Below are 14,615 nucleotides of genomic sequence, written 5' to 3'. Positions count from 1 at the left end.
TTTCTCTTTTCTCATTTAATCCTTATTAAGGAATGTGAAGTGATTTTGTTGTATAATAAAACTACATGCAGGTTCTTGTTAATAAAGCAAAAAAAAGCATTTGAGTTTTAAAAAATATACAATTAGACATAATTTATTTTTTTTAAACCTTTATATATTTTTGTGGTATAAACAAGCTTCAAAAAAATGTTAAATGCTAACTTTACAACACTATATTTATTAGCCTACATAAATATAGCCTACTTTAGCCTACATTTCTACTGGATTTTTGGGGGGTTGAATTAAAATTACATTCATTTTAAACACACTATGTAAAATAATGCTGTTGTGTTTCTTTTATTAATGTTTCAAGTGGCAGAAACAAGCTTCCCAAAATGTTTAAATGCTAACTTTACAATACTACATTTATTAGCCTACATTTCTACTGTATGTTTGGGGGGTTGTATTAGAATTACATTTATTTTATACACATTATGTGAATTAATGCTATTGTGTTTCTTTTATTAGTGTATTAACTTTAACATGATTATAAATCAACATTTCAGTAAATGTGGAATTTCTTTTAGCATGTATGAAGCATGTCAACTCTGTGAATGGGTCCTAAACGACTTAAAACGCGAGAAATGACCCTCAACAAACAAACTGCTAACAGAAATTCGTTCAAAAAAACAACAACCTTTCCACCTGATGATATTTTGGCGGGTCGCTCAACATCCTCGTCTTACTTTCCTTGCCAGAAACCCTTTACCCAGATTTCCCTGCCTATCCATCCACACACACCGCGTCCAAAGAGCTCGTCTGGGCCCAGAAACACCGTCGCCTTTTTTGTGTAAAGTGTTTCTCACGCTTCTGGGGCCCGCGGGTGCAGAGCGCGAGTGCTGGAGCCGGCCAGAGTCAATTATCAGGGGAATGAAGTTTGAGACCTCCATTCGGCGGCTCGGGGCGTGTTTCTTCTTTTTTTCAGTTTTTTTTTTTTTTTTTACGGTGGGTGTTCCCGAAGCAGGACGTGGGCGTGAATGTGAGACTGAGGCTCCAGTGGTTCGTGGGAAAGGCGCTCAGAGAGTTTTTGGTGTCTGTACCTGCGCGCACTGCATCATGAAGCGGCCCTGTGAGGACAGCACGTCCGACAGCGACATGGATGAAACCATTGATGTGGGCAGCGAGAATAACTACTCTGGGTAAGCATGATTGGGAAAGCACGGCTTGTTTAATGTTTGAGAACTGGGGATTCACTTATTGGATGTTTATTGGATACTTATTAGGCTATCTGAAGACTAAAAGGATGCACTTGGCTATTTATTTTAGAGAGAAAAGTTTGAATTGCATGTTTTAAATGTATATAAATGACCTAATTTATGCACTTGGCTATTTCTATTTGTGGTATAGATACGTTTATTTTAAATGACCGAATTAGTTTTATTTATTTATTTTTATTATTTAAATTTATTTGTAATATAGCCTAATTGATCAATAAATCTGCTGGTGATATTAAGTTCGATCAATTAAAATATTAGTGCTTTATTATTATTATTATTATTATTACATTTGACACATTATCTAATGTCACATTATCTATAAAAACATGTGAAAAGTTTGAAAGTATGAAAATTGTGTATCATATCAGTTTTATTTAATGTTTTATATGTGATGAATGCATTACTTAAACGATTTGTATCATGTTTCATGTAAACTTCATGTGGTAGCATCTTAATCAGTAAGTCTTTTCACAAGAAATATTTAAAATGACTGATAAGACTACAGTTAATAATTATAGATTAAATCAGGATCAGAATTTATAATAACGCTAACTCTTTTACAGTAAATTGTCTCAGACATTTCTGACTTGAAGTTATAGCTATTGGTGACCACATGAGCTTTCTGTTAAGTTGTTATGTTTGTTACTGACATATTAGCTACATTTATCATGAAGCAGTTTAAGCTGTTGTGTTTGTTGATGACTTAAGAAGTGTTACGATTATAATTGTCAAATATTTTGAAAAAAAAAAGTGTTTTTATGTGGTACTATCTAAAGCAGAGATGTACAAAGTTGGCCCATGATGACCTTTGATTTGGCCCGCCATCCCATCCCTTTAATAGAGATTGTCATTTCTAATTTGATGTAATCTTTTGTTAGTTGTTTTATTGTTGAGCTACAAAAGACAAGCTTGAATTAAATGTTTTTATTAAATGTTGTAAATGAATCAGATTTATTTAAATGTTCATTATGTTATAAATAGAATAGTTTGATTCCATTGTAATAATTTAATTATAGCATGTTAAAAAATACATTAGGTAGCCTAATACGATTAAAGTAAAGCTTTCTATTTATTTTTAAATATTACTTTTTAAGAATTAGGAAATTACCCATGGCAACTTTGTTATACAGTTTGATATATGAGCAATTCCAGAGTTATGGATGTGACATCTGCAGTAAAAACTCAAAACATAAATTCACATAGAAAGGATATGTTAATGATATGTTTATAATAAAACATCTGTTTATATTTTTCAAAACAACTAACAAAGTTAAGGGACAAGAAAAATATCAATCTGTAAACATTTTTTGTACTTTAAATGAGGAAAATAAACGTGTTATGGATGTGACCAAAAGCGTACAGTAGACAACATACTCTGTAGAAATTCTGTGAAATAAACTGCACAATCCAAAAGAAATAATGCTAATCAAAAGGATAAGAGTTGGCTCACTGTAGAACAAAAATTATGGATTTTATTTTATTTGAAATGTTTGCATTTATAAGGAAAAAGCTTTGTTATGTATGTGACATCTCTCTGTTGTGAGTGTGACATATATGAAATTGCCACTTGTGTGACTTTGGTAATTTAAGTATAATAGTTTGAAAACATTTTTGAGTATTTCTAAAGCACTGTAAAATACTTGCTGACACAAAAAACTTCGAGATAGTTTCCCTATTTTGGTGAAAACCTATTTTTTTTCATGGCAAGATTGACATTTGTATGCAATTGCTCATATTTCGGCGCTCAGCCCTCATGCTTGCTTTTTGGCCCCTCATAAGAAAAGTTTTGGCACCCCTGATCTAAAGTAACTAGATTTGTTTGTCCTACTTTTTGCAGTGTACTGACATGTATTCATCCTTTTTTCCCCAGCCAAAGCAATGGTTCATTTATAAGATGTGGTTCACCCACCACAACATCCCAAGTCATGGCCAGAAAGAAGCGGAGAGGGGTAATTCATAACTTTTATAGATGTTTTAAATGTTTGTCAAAATACTTCAAACATATTAATTATTAGATATATTACAGATCATTGAAAAAAGAAGGAGGGACCGGATAAATAATAGCTTATCAGAGTTGCGTCGCCTGGTGCCAACAGCATTTGAAAAACAGGTGAGTTCACATCCTTGCAATTAGGCATGGGACAATAACCGTTTTCAGGGTATACCGCGGTTTGGAAGAGTCAAGGTTTTAAAACTGCCAAAATTTTTAATGTCAGTATCTCCAGCAGAAAAAAATATCCAAAGATGCAATTTTAAATTATAAAGAAATCAATTTTCAAACTAATAAAGACAGCAGAAGTCAATGATCCATTTGATTTATTCAGCCTGACTTGTTTACTGCTCCAAAATATTATAAATGTTTCTCAAAATAAAATATATTGTGTTCAAAGGGGAAAAAAGTTGTAGTTTTTTTACCCAGACATTTTAAAAAGAATATATTTTAGAGCAGTAATCACAATACTTATATCCAAGGTTATCATACTGTCAGAATCTTATATCGGCCCATGCCTACTTGCAATATGAAAAGTATTAGTTCTAGTAGTTATAATAAATCAAAAGTAAGTGGAAGAGGGTGTTGTCACGTTGTTTCATCAAAGCAGTCATATTAAAAACTCCTCACATGTATTCTATTTCTTCTCCCAAGGGCTCTGCCAAGTTGGAGAAAGCGGAAATATTGCAGATGACAGTGGATCATCTGAAGATGCTTCAGGCCACAGGAGGAAAAGGTAGAGCGTATGTTATTGGCTCACCACCTAATTCTGTAGTGAAATCTGAGCACGGAGTTCCCTTTTGACCAGATTAAAGTGGAAATCAATGTTAATGGTAGGATTGAACTCGTGGGAAAGTGCCGGCAGGACAAAAGAAGCACTTGACCCTGGGATTGTGTTTGCTTTCATAAATCCATGGGAGGGGAGTGGAGCCACATTCACAGGCTGCGCTGTTGGGGGTTTGTTAGGGCTTTCAGATGAGTGTTAAAACGGGTGCACAGAGGAGAGAAAACAAACATACAAACAGGTCAGGTCACAATCCCAGTCTGTGTAGCTTCTAGCGTGGTGGGGGTGCGTTTGATTCATCCTGACCAGCGTTAACTTTTGGCCTCGTGAAACGGAAGTTGCAATTACCTTTGTTTTTCAATATAGTCATGTATGTCTAATAATGTGAAGAGACAGGGAGAAAAAAGTTGGGTGGGACTTGATTGGATTGTTGTTTGCTATTGGTGGATCTCATGTGATTGACAGGTTCAGAAAAGAGTAACACTTTTGAAAAGAGAAGAGGTGTTCATTCATTCATTCTCCTTTCGGCTTAGTCCCTTTAATTATCAGGGGTCACCACAGCAGAATTAACCGCCAACTTATCCAGCATATGTTTTACCTAGCGGATGCCCTTTCAGCTGCAACCCAGTACTGGGAAACATCCATACACACTCATTCACACACATATATACACTGCGGCCAATTTAGTTTAATCAATTCACCTATAACGCATGTCATTGGACTGTGAGGGAAACCAGAGCACCCAGTGGAAACCCATGCAAACTCCACACGGAAACGCCAACTGGCCCAACCGGGACTCGAACCAGTGACTTTCTTGTTGTGAGAGGTGACAGTGCTAACCACTGAGCCACGGTGTCACCTATTTTATGTTCAATTCACTTAAATTTGTTGTTAACTTAATAGATTTGTGTTGTGACAACATGAATGAATTGTGTGCAACCCTGCATTTATTAAAGAGCATGAAGCTTCATTACTGAACAAAACAAAGTAATAACATCCTTACCGTAAAAATCTTATTCGTCAACAATAGAATATTAACTGACAAATAAAGGCAATGTTTTTGCCATTAAATATAACAGGGGCAGATGATGTGCACAATCTTTAATATTTATAACACTTTAAATGGGTAGTTCACCTAACAATTGGGTTATTATTTACTCATACTTTTTCCAAGTCTGTTTGGTTTGTTTCTTCTGTTGAACGCAAAATATATTTTCAAGAAATGATTAATGCCCATTATGCCTCAGAATATCTTCATTTTGGTTCGTTTTGGTGTTAATTTTGTAACTAAAAATAAGGGAAATAAAGGTTTGTTGCCTATAGCTTAACATTAACAGAAACCTAACTCTAGTACGCTACTAACGTGATGAAACAATGAATGTTGCACACTGATCTGGTCATCTAATGAATAAACACTGCATTATTGTTGATGAAAACAGCTGAGACTAAAATGTAGTCAACTGGATAAAGTTTAGCCAATTTATACATTTTATTTGGTATAATCTCCTGCTATCTACTATTTATTCTTTAGATAAGCGGATCAGAGTGTGCATCTTACATTACTAGCGCAGCAGGCCTGTCAAGTTTTTGTTTGCATCAAGTTATTTTCGTTAACGAAATTAACAGTTCAACAGAAGTAAAACAGCGGTTTGTAACCACTTACGGGTGAGTAAATGGTGACTACCTGTAGATAATCACCAATGTTATTTTCAATCAAACACATTTCACACGGCATGATTTTGAATCGTCGACAAGTCCAGATATTTAGCCTGACAAATGTCTGACGGGTGTCAGCGACTCATTGGCGATTCCCTCAAATGGCGTCTTAGATCGTTCACACTGTTTGATTGTTACTCACGTGAACCAGCAACGATTTGCCTGTGATATCAGACATTTGACCGTGATTTCTTGAAACCTGTCGGTGAGTCAAAATCGGGGCTAAAATCATGCAGTCTGAACTCGGCATTACTGTAGATGGCCTAATAATATTGACCTTAAAATTGTTTTAAAAGAATCAAAAACTGCTTTTATTCTAGCTGAAATAAATTAAACAAATAAGACTTTCTCCAGAAGAAAAAATATTATAGGAAATACTGTGAAAATTTCCTTGCTCTGCTAAACATAAATATTTGAAAAAGGAATCAAAATTCACAGGAGGGCTAATCATTTTGACATCAGCTGTATGTATTTAAAGCTTCATTGGTATGCTCATTTAAATAATTCTCAATAATTTTTTTCAGGATATTTCGACGCTCATTCTCTGGCCATGGACTTCATGAGCATCGGTTTCCGGGAGTGTCTGACTGAAGTGGCCAGGTATTTGAGCTCTGTGGAAGGCCTGGACTCCAGCGACCCTCTCCGCGTCCGTCTGGTTTCTCACCTCAGCAGCTGTGCCTCGCAGAGGGAAGCAGCCGCCATGACCACATCCATAGCCCATCACCAGCAGGCCCTTCACCCACACCATTGGGCCGCCGCTTTGCATCCCATACCTGCTGCGTTCCTACAGCAGAGCGGACTTCCCTCCTCAGAGAGCTCGTCCGGCAGGCTGTCTGAGGCTCCTCAAAGAGGCGCAGCCCTTTTCTCCCATAGTGACTCGGCACTCAGAGCGCCCTCTACTGGAAGTGTGGCTCCTTGCATACCACCGCTGTCCACTTCGCTGCTTTCGTTATCAGCGACCGTTCATGCAGCAGCCGCTGCAGCTGCAGCTCAAACCTTCCCTCTATCATTTCCCGCTGGATTCCCACTCTTCAGCCCCAGCGTTACAGCATCTTCAGTGGCTTCTTCCACCGTGAGCTCTTCCGTTTCCACATCCACCACATCCCAACAGAGCAGCGGGAGCAGCAGTAAACCATACCGACCGTGGGGAACTGAAGTGGGAGCGTTTTAAATGTTGGATTTAAATGTTGGACGTCTTCCATGCTTTGTACATAAAGGAAAGAAACGGCTATTGTGCCTGCTTTGGTCAGCAGCATGGGCTTTTGTCTTCCTCTACACTGCACATATGCAACGTCAAACATAAGCCAACATTCTGGGAAGAAAAGAAAGACTTTTACACGTCGCACTGTGTTGGAAACCAAAAAGGAAGTTTGTTTCTGGTTTAACAGTGCCTGCGTAAACGCTGCTCAAATGCTGCATTTGAGATGTATGCTTTGAAATCATCTGACTTCCACAAACACCCAACAGCAGCTTTAGAGTGAACAGCTTGTTCTAAAACAAACCAAAGTTTTGCAGATAATCACTAAAGTGAGCTGTTTTTTAATCTCTGATTTAACAATCCAGTTTGTAAATCTGTACATGTGTAAGATTGTAACTAGAGTTTATATTGAAATTAGACCGAGTTCATTGGTATGATGCACTTCAATCACTACTGTTTGTTTGGGGGGAGACGGGATCTTCTCCGATTTATACAATAGGCCTACTGAAGTTTTCTTTTGTTTTAAAATAACATTCACTAATACTCATGTGAGATTTTCTACTACTGTAGCTGTGTTAATAACCACCCTCTGTAAGATGTAACCTTTTCCTATGCAAAAAAACAAATGTCCCTCAAGAACAAACTGAGTGTTTTTTGTTTTCATTCTTACACACACACACTAATAAAACCATCCTTCCACTAGCCTTCACCACAACACATCGTGGAATGTTATGAGAGAAAGTAATTGTTTTCCCAAAGCATAATTTGAGTTCTTGTAATCGTATGGTAGGGAACAAATATTCATGCGCTTTAATGTGTTTTTCCAATAATTCAAAATACGCCAATGAAGTCAGACGATCGGCTGCAATTATAAGAGTGATAAATCTGTCGACAAACTTTAAAGAAAGCTACAAACACATTTAATGAATCAAACTTCAGCATTCTAACATGATCACCAGCTAATTTGTCCATTATTATTGACCAAAAAAGACATTGTGACAATTGACAGTGCCTGCTAAAATGCCAACCTGATTTCACCAAGTAGGACATGTTCCTTGATTAGCACCTGTGTTGATCCTGGAACAACATTCCAATCAGCCAATCAGAATTAAGGGAGACGTTTACAGTTTATGTTTATGCACTTCTACATGAGTGTTATCTATCTATTATTCCCCTCTGATTGTAAATAGTTTGCAGTTTTGGTTGGGTTTAGGGGTATGGGTTACATTTTCCAACATAAATGACGTTCTAGGATGAACATAGATGTTAATCCAGGATCACATCGTATTTGGCAAAATCATGACGTGCCTGCTAAAATGGCTGCATTTGTGATGTGTGCTTTTGATATCATCTGTTTGTCACCCAACAGCAGCATTAGAGTGAAAATCGTATGGGAGGAAACAAATATTCATGCTCTTCAATGTGTTTTTCTAATAATTTAATATACGCCAGTGAAGTCAGTCAAATGGCTGCAATTAAAACCGCCACTTCAACAGTTATAAATCTGTCAACAAACTGTAAAGAAAGCTACAAACACATTTAATGAATAAAAAGTCAGCATTCTTAAATGATCAGCAGAAAATTGGTTCACTTTCATTGATGAAAAACTAACTTTTTGATTGTGTATGAAGGGCTGTGCTGTGGGACAGTGCCTGCTACTCACCAACCTGATTTCACCAAGTACACAGCAAAATATAGAGACCCAAAACAACTCTTAGAGAGTTTATTTCAACACTTTGAAAGTGTCTCATGGGGTCCATTCCCAACAGAGTTAATTCAACACTTTCAAAAGTGTTGGCACATTGACACCTACAATAAGGTTAATTTCAACTCTAGGCAGAGTTAAAAATGTAACTGGACTTAACACCACCTTGTGTAAAAAAAATGTTATGTTAGTGTTCGGTGTAATTTTTTACTACAATATATTGTTATTTTATTCAGCTCTCTTGAGTGTAAATATAATAAAGATAAAAAGAATAAAAATTACCAAGAAAAAAACACATTTTATTTGAAAATGTTCACCTTTTCAACAATTCATTTAGTATCTAAAATGCAGTAAAATGGCACCAAATCGTTTTTATTAGAACAGTCAGTATCAACAAAATATGTATGACCAGTGCCTGAAAAGTCTTTTCCAGTCCTTTAGTCCACACAAAGACAGAGCTGCAGGAATGCTCCGATCAGGATTTGTGCAGCCGATACCGAGTACTGATTCTTTATCACGTTGATCGACCGATAACAAGTACCGATTCTGATCTCGCCATTTACCTCCTCGCGTGTTGTGGCTACTGTAGTCTATGCATATTATACTGCAGCGCGAGTGTGTCCTCCTCTGCTTGTAAATCATAATCACCTGTGAGTGGTTCATGAGATCAGCCAGATTGGCACGTACCGATCGAGTCATTAATTGTGATTATCAGCTGATTATCTTCGGCCGATCGATCAGAGCATCCCTAATATGTTTTGACAATTGAATTTGATGTTTGATCAGAGCAATTTGGAAGTTCAATATAGCGTCACTCTGATTGTTTTCTTCTGAAAGTATTTTAAACTCTAAAGATCAACTTGGCTTGCAAATATTTCACGTTTGATGTTTCTTTGGTGATCACTACCAAAGACAGCACATGTTCCTGGATTAACATCAGTGTTGATTCTGGAACAACATTCCAATCAGCCAATCAGGATTAAAGGATACATTTACAGTTTATGTTAAGTTTAGGCTTGCGGTGAGGTTTATGCACTTCTACATGAGTGTTATCTATCTATTATTCCCCTCTGATTGTAAAAAGTTTACAGTTATGTTTGGGTTAAGGGGTATGGGTTACATTTTTCAACGTTCTAGGATGAACATAGATGTTAATCCAGGATCACATCGTATTTGGCAAAATCATGACGTGCCTGCCAAAATGGCTGCATTTGTGATGTGTGCTTTGATATCAACTGTTTGTCACCCAACAGCAGCGTTAGAGTGAAAATCATATGGTAGGAAACAAATATTCATGCTCTTTAATGTGTTTTTCTAATAATTCAGTACACTCTGATTAAGTCAATCAAAATGGCTGCAGTTATAACCACCATTTCAACAGTTATATTTCTGTCAACAAACTTTAAAGAAAGCTACAAACACATTCAATGAATAAAAAGTCAGCATTCTTAAATGATCAGCAACAAATTGGTTCACTTTCATTGAAAAAGTCACGCTTCCTTCAACGATTTCTTCTTAACATTTAAGCAGTTGATGTTTACTGTTATTCAATGGCAAGGCCCCTCAAGGTCCCCTTTGGTCCTTCAGGGGCGGCTCAAGTCAAAACTCTTGTAGTTCTTCTGGCGGGCGTGAACACACCACCGTCCGGCTCGTAGTAGTGTGCGCCACATGAAAGCACAACAACACCAGTCACTCCTCCCCAAGATGGCTCTTTATGCCGGCCTAATCCACTCCCTTTATGCCAGGGTCTGTTAGGCAGATTTACATTAGTAAATCACTGTCACACCATTAAATTCCTTAAGAGAAAAAGTATCAGCATTTCCAAGTGAATGGGGATTAGGGCAACCAGCGCCTGCTACCCACCGGCAATCATGGGAAAAGTGCGGGGCCGTAAATCCGCCGGTTATCTGCTTTAGAGCGGCTGGTTCTCACGCCGGGCCCCTGCCTTTGAAGTGGCCGTCATATATCAAGGGCGCACATGATCTCCCCAAAACATCACACACAGGCCGAGAGTCGGCGGTGTGAACGTGGTCAGTATAAGCCTGTCAACTTCATTCGTTTCCACACATGAAAACAGTTCAGCTGAACTACAAGATGGCCTTTATAGACCAGACTGACAGATAAAAGCAGCATGTTGATGTGATCGCAGAGCTGATTGATCATGTTTCTGGCTGTAGGGTTCATTTGGACTTTTTAACCTGTGTTATTTCAACACAATAATTTAGTAAATTCTGAAGAGTGTGTGCTGAGAACAACGTGAATATCAGCACATTCAGTTAATAAATATTTATGTATACAACATCATGCTTATATATATTCTATAAATTAAGGGAACACTTGAAAACTCTCAACCTTTCTGAATATTGCTGGATTTATAAAGTATTTAAGTATAAAATGTTAATGTTTTGTTTATTTTAAATATTTATTTGTTATTTAAAAGTTGTGGTTATTAGTTAGTTAGTGGTTTTCGTTATTTTGTTTATTTTTTTAGTTAGCTAGTTGGTTATTTATTTATTTATGATTTTTTATTAATTTAGTTAGTTAGTTAGTTAGTTAGTTAGTTAGTTGTATTTATTTATTTATTTATTTATTTATTTATGTATTTATTTCTTTATTTACATATTATTTTATTTATTTAGTTAGTTAGTTTTCCCAGTAATGGGTTGCAACTGGAAGGGCATTCGCTGCGTAAAACATATGCCAGCGGTTCGAATCTGGTGATCCCAGATTATTAAAGGGACTAAGCTGAAAAGAAAATGAATGAATGAATGGTTAGTTAATTATTTTATTTATTTATTTATTTATTTATTTATTTATTTATTATTTTTATTTTCCTAGTTGGTTAGTTAGTTAGTTTATTTATTTATTGTAATTTTTATTTACTTGGTTATTTTATTTATTTTTATTTTATTTAGTTAGTTGGTTGGTTGGTTGGTTGGTTGGTTGGTTGGTTGGTTGGTTATTTATTTATTTATGTATTTATTTATTTATTTATTGTAATTTTTATTTGGTTGGTTGGTTATTTTATTTATTTGTTTATTTATTTACTATTTTTATTTAGTGAGTGAGTGAGTGAGTGAGTGAGTTAGTTTATTTATGATTTTTATTCAGTTGGTTAGTTATTTTATTTATTGATTGATTTATCATTTTTATTTATTTATTTATTTTTTTTTTTAGTTGGTTGGTTATTTTATTTATTTATTATTTTTAATTTGGTTGGTTGTTAGTTAGTTTATTTATTTATTTATTATTTTTAGTTAGTTAGTTATTTTAGTTTGTTTGTTTGTTTGTTTGTTATTTTTATTTAGTTGGTTGGTTCGTTATTTTTATTCATTCATTTATTTTATGTAAGTATTTATGTATGTATTTTTTTTTTATTTAATTGGTTGGTTGGTTAGTTATTTTCTTTGTTTAGTTATTTATTATTTTCATTTAGTTGGTTGGTTATTTCATTTATTTATTTATTATTTTCATTTATTTATTTATTTATTTATTTATTTATTTATTTATTTATTATTATTATTATTTTTTTTTTGTTGTTGTTGGTTGGTATATTCTATTTATTTATTTATTTATTTATTTTTAATTTGGTTGGTTGGTTGGTTGTTAGTTAGTTTATTTATTTATTTATTTGTTTATTTGTTTATTTTTATTTATTTAGTTGGTTGGTTAGTTAGTTCTTTTATTTTATGTTATTTTATTTTGTTTGTTTGTTTGTTTATTTATTATTTTTATTTTGTTTGTTATTTTTATTCATTTATTTATTTTGTGTATGTATTTATGTATGTATTTATTTTTATTTAGTTATTTGGATGGTTCGTTAGTTATTTTATTTATTTATTTATTTATTTATTTATTTATTTATTTATTTATTTATTTATTTATTTATTTATTTATTTATTTATGTATTTATGTATGTATTATTTATTTTTATTTTGTTGTTTGGTTGATTAGTTATTTTATCTATTTATAAATATAAATTTATATTATTTATGTATGTATTTTTATTTTATTATTTGGTTGGTTAATACGTTATTTTGTTTATTTATGTATTTGTTATTTTGTTTGTTAGTTATTTTATTTATTTATTTATTCATTTATTATTTTTATTTTGTTATTTGGTTGGTTAGTAAGTTATTTTATTTATTTATTTATTTATTTATTTATTTATTATTTTTATTTTGTTATTTGGTTGGTTAGTAAATTATTTTATTTATTACATTTATTTATGTATTATTTAATTTTATTTTGTTATTTGGTTGGTTAGTAAGTTATTTTATTTATTTATTTATTTATTTATTTATTTATTACATTTATTTAGTTAGTTGGTTGGCTAGATAGTTATTTATTTTATTTATTATTTATGTATTATTTAATTTTATTTTGTTATTTGGTTGGTTAGTAAAGTATTTATTTATTTATTTATTTATTTACTTATTTATTTATATATGTATGTACAGTATGTATTTATTACATTTATTTAGTTAGTTGGTTGGCTAGATAGTTATTTATTTTATTTATTTATTCAGAAAAAGGTAATTGATCAAAACAACAGATGTTTTCATTTGGTGTGATTCATAATCATGGTTATTCCACCAAATATTGACTTCTTTACTCTTAAGAGATTGAAACATTGGTGTTGTTTTGTCTAAAAATAAAACATCTGAAAACAAGTCACCTTTTTTGATCATTTAAAAATTCTAAATGACAGCAATTTTACTTGGAACATTAAGAATAAACCTTATCAGTACACATAATAAAACAAAAATGATGTTTTTCTCAAACACAATCCAGAGAAAGTGCCCTCTTGAATTTAGATGATGTTTGATCCTAAAATACTGTACAAACACAGTGATACATTAAAACTACCTGCATATAATCTGTATGGGATTTTTTTTTTTACATAAAACTGTGGCCCAGTGGTTGGCACTGTCACCTCACAGCAAGAAGGTCACTGGTTTGAGTCCCAGCAGTTAGCATTTCTGTGTGGAGTTTGCATGTTCTCCCCATGTTGGTGTGGGTGTCCTCCGGGTGCTCCGGTTTCCCCCACAATCCAAAGACATGCGCTAGGTGAATTGAATAAACTTAGTTTATTCAATTAGCCATAGTGTGCGTATGTAAATGAGTGTGTATGGATGTTTCCAAGTACTTTCCAAGTACTGCAGATGGAAGGGCCTCTGTTGTGTAAAACATATGAAAAAAATAGTAATTGAGTAAATACTCAAGTTTTTTTGAACCGTACCATAGTAAAGTACCTGATTAAATCTGTTGTGGTAATTCTACAGTTCGTATGGTATCACAACAACTATGTTTATATAAACAAATGACCCAACACTGTAAGTTTCTGCGATATTATACAACAATACACCTCAGTTTACTGTAGTAAAGTGTTTATTACAGTTTATCAGTTTACTTGAGTTATTGGTGTAGGCTATGCTGCAACAATTGTTTGCAAAAATAGTTGTCAATACTACAGGTTATTATATACAGCATAATACACTTTATGTATTACTTTATATATTACTGTATGGTTCGGAAACATTGTAGTATTTACTATAAATTACTGTAGTATTTTTAATATGGGAAGTCTTTACCGGAGAAATGCTGCCCTCTGGTGCCACTTCATATTAAGCCGCAGCATGTTCTTCATCTACTCACACGTTTTTTAAGACTTATAATTGCCAGATTTAAAATATTTTAAGCACTAATTTCTATTAATTACAAACCATTCAGAATAAAAGGGATACTGTATACATATACACATATATCTATATTAGATCAAAACTACTTTTGCAAATCAGCGTAAGGGACGTCATCCACATATGACCAATCACAGCATTGCGTTCGTCAGGTCATCAAAACACGGAAGTAAACACTTGTCATACACATGTTTTGCGCTAAAATGTAGGTTTAGCTGGGCAGTTCTTTGATGTGTTCAGTATAATTGTGTTTTTATCGTTGTTTTC

The 14,615-nt window shown here is 33.8% G+C and overlaps 1 protein-coding gene across 1 annotated transcript; it reads left to right on the top strand.

Annotated features, from left to right (window-relative positions):
• The first annotated feature begins 1,044 nt into the window (after positions 1 to 1,044).
• On the top strand, positions 1,045 to 7,587 carry hey2 (hes-related family bHLH transcription factor with YRPW motif 2). The gene is made up of 5 exons (XM_056481413.1): positions 1,045 to 1,178; positions 3,127 to 3,205; positions 3,283 to 3,366; positions 3,901 to 3,982; positions 6,271 to 7,587. The coding sequence occupies exons 1-5, from the start codon at positions 1,096 to 1,098 to the stop codon at positions 6,915 to 6,917; spliced, it is 975 nt and encodes a 324-aa protein (XP_056337388.1). The 5' UTR covers positions 1,045 to 1,095; the 3' UTR covers positions 6,918 to 7,587.
• Positions 7,588 to 14,615: the final 7,028 nt, after the last annotated feature.

Source organism: Danio aesculapii, chromosome 20, assembly GCF_903798145.1.
Source record: "Danio aesculapii chromosome 20, fDanAes4.1, whole genome shotgun sequence".
NCBI lineage: Eukaryota > Metazoa > Chordata > Actinopteri > Cypriniformes > Danionidae > Danio > Danio aesculapii.
Note: the sequence above shows the minus strand (reverse complement) of the source record. Positions and strands in the feature narration are given on the sequence as shown.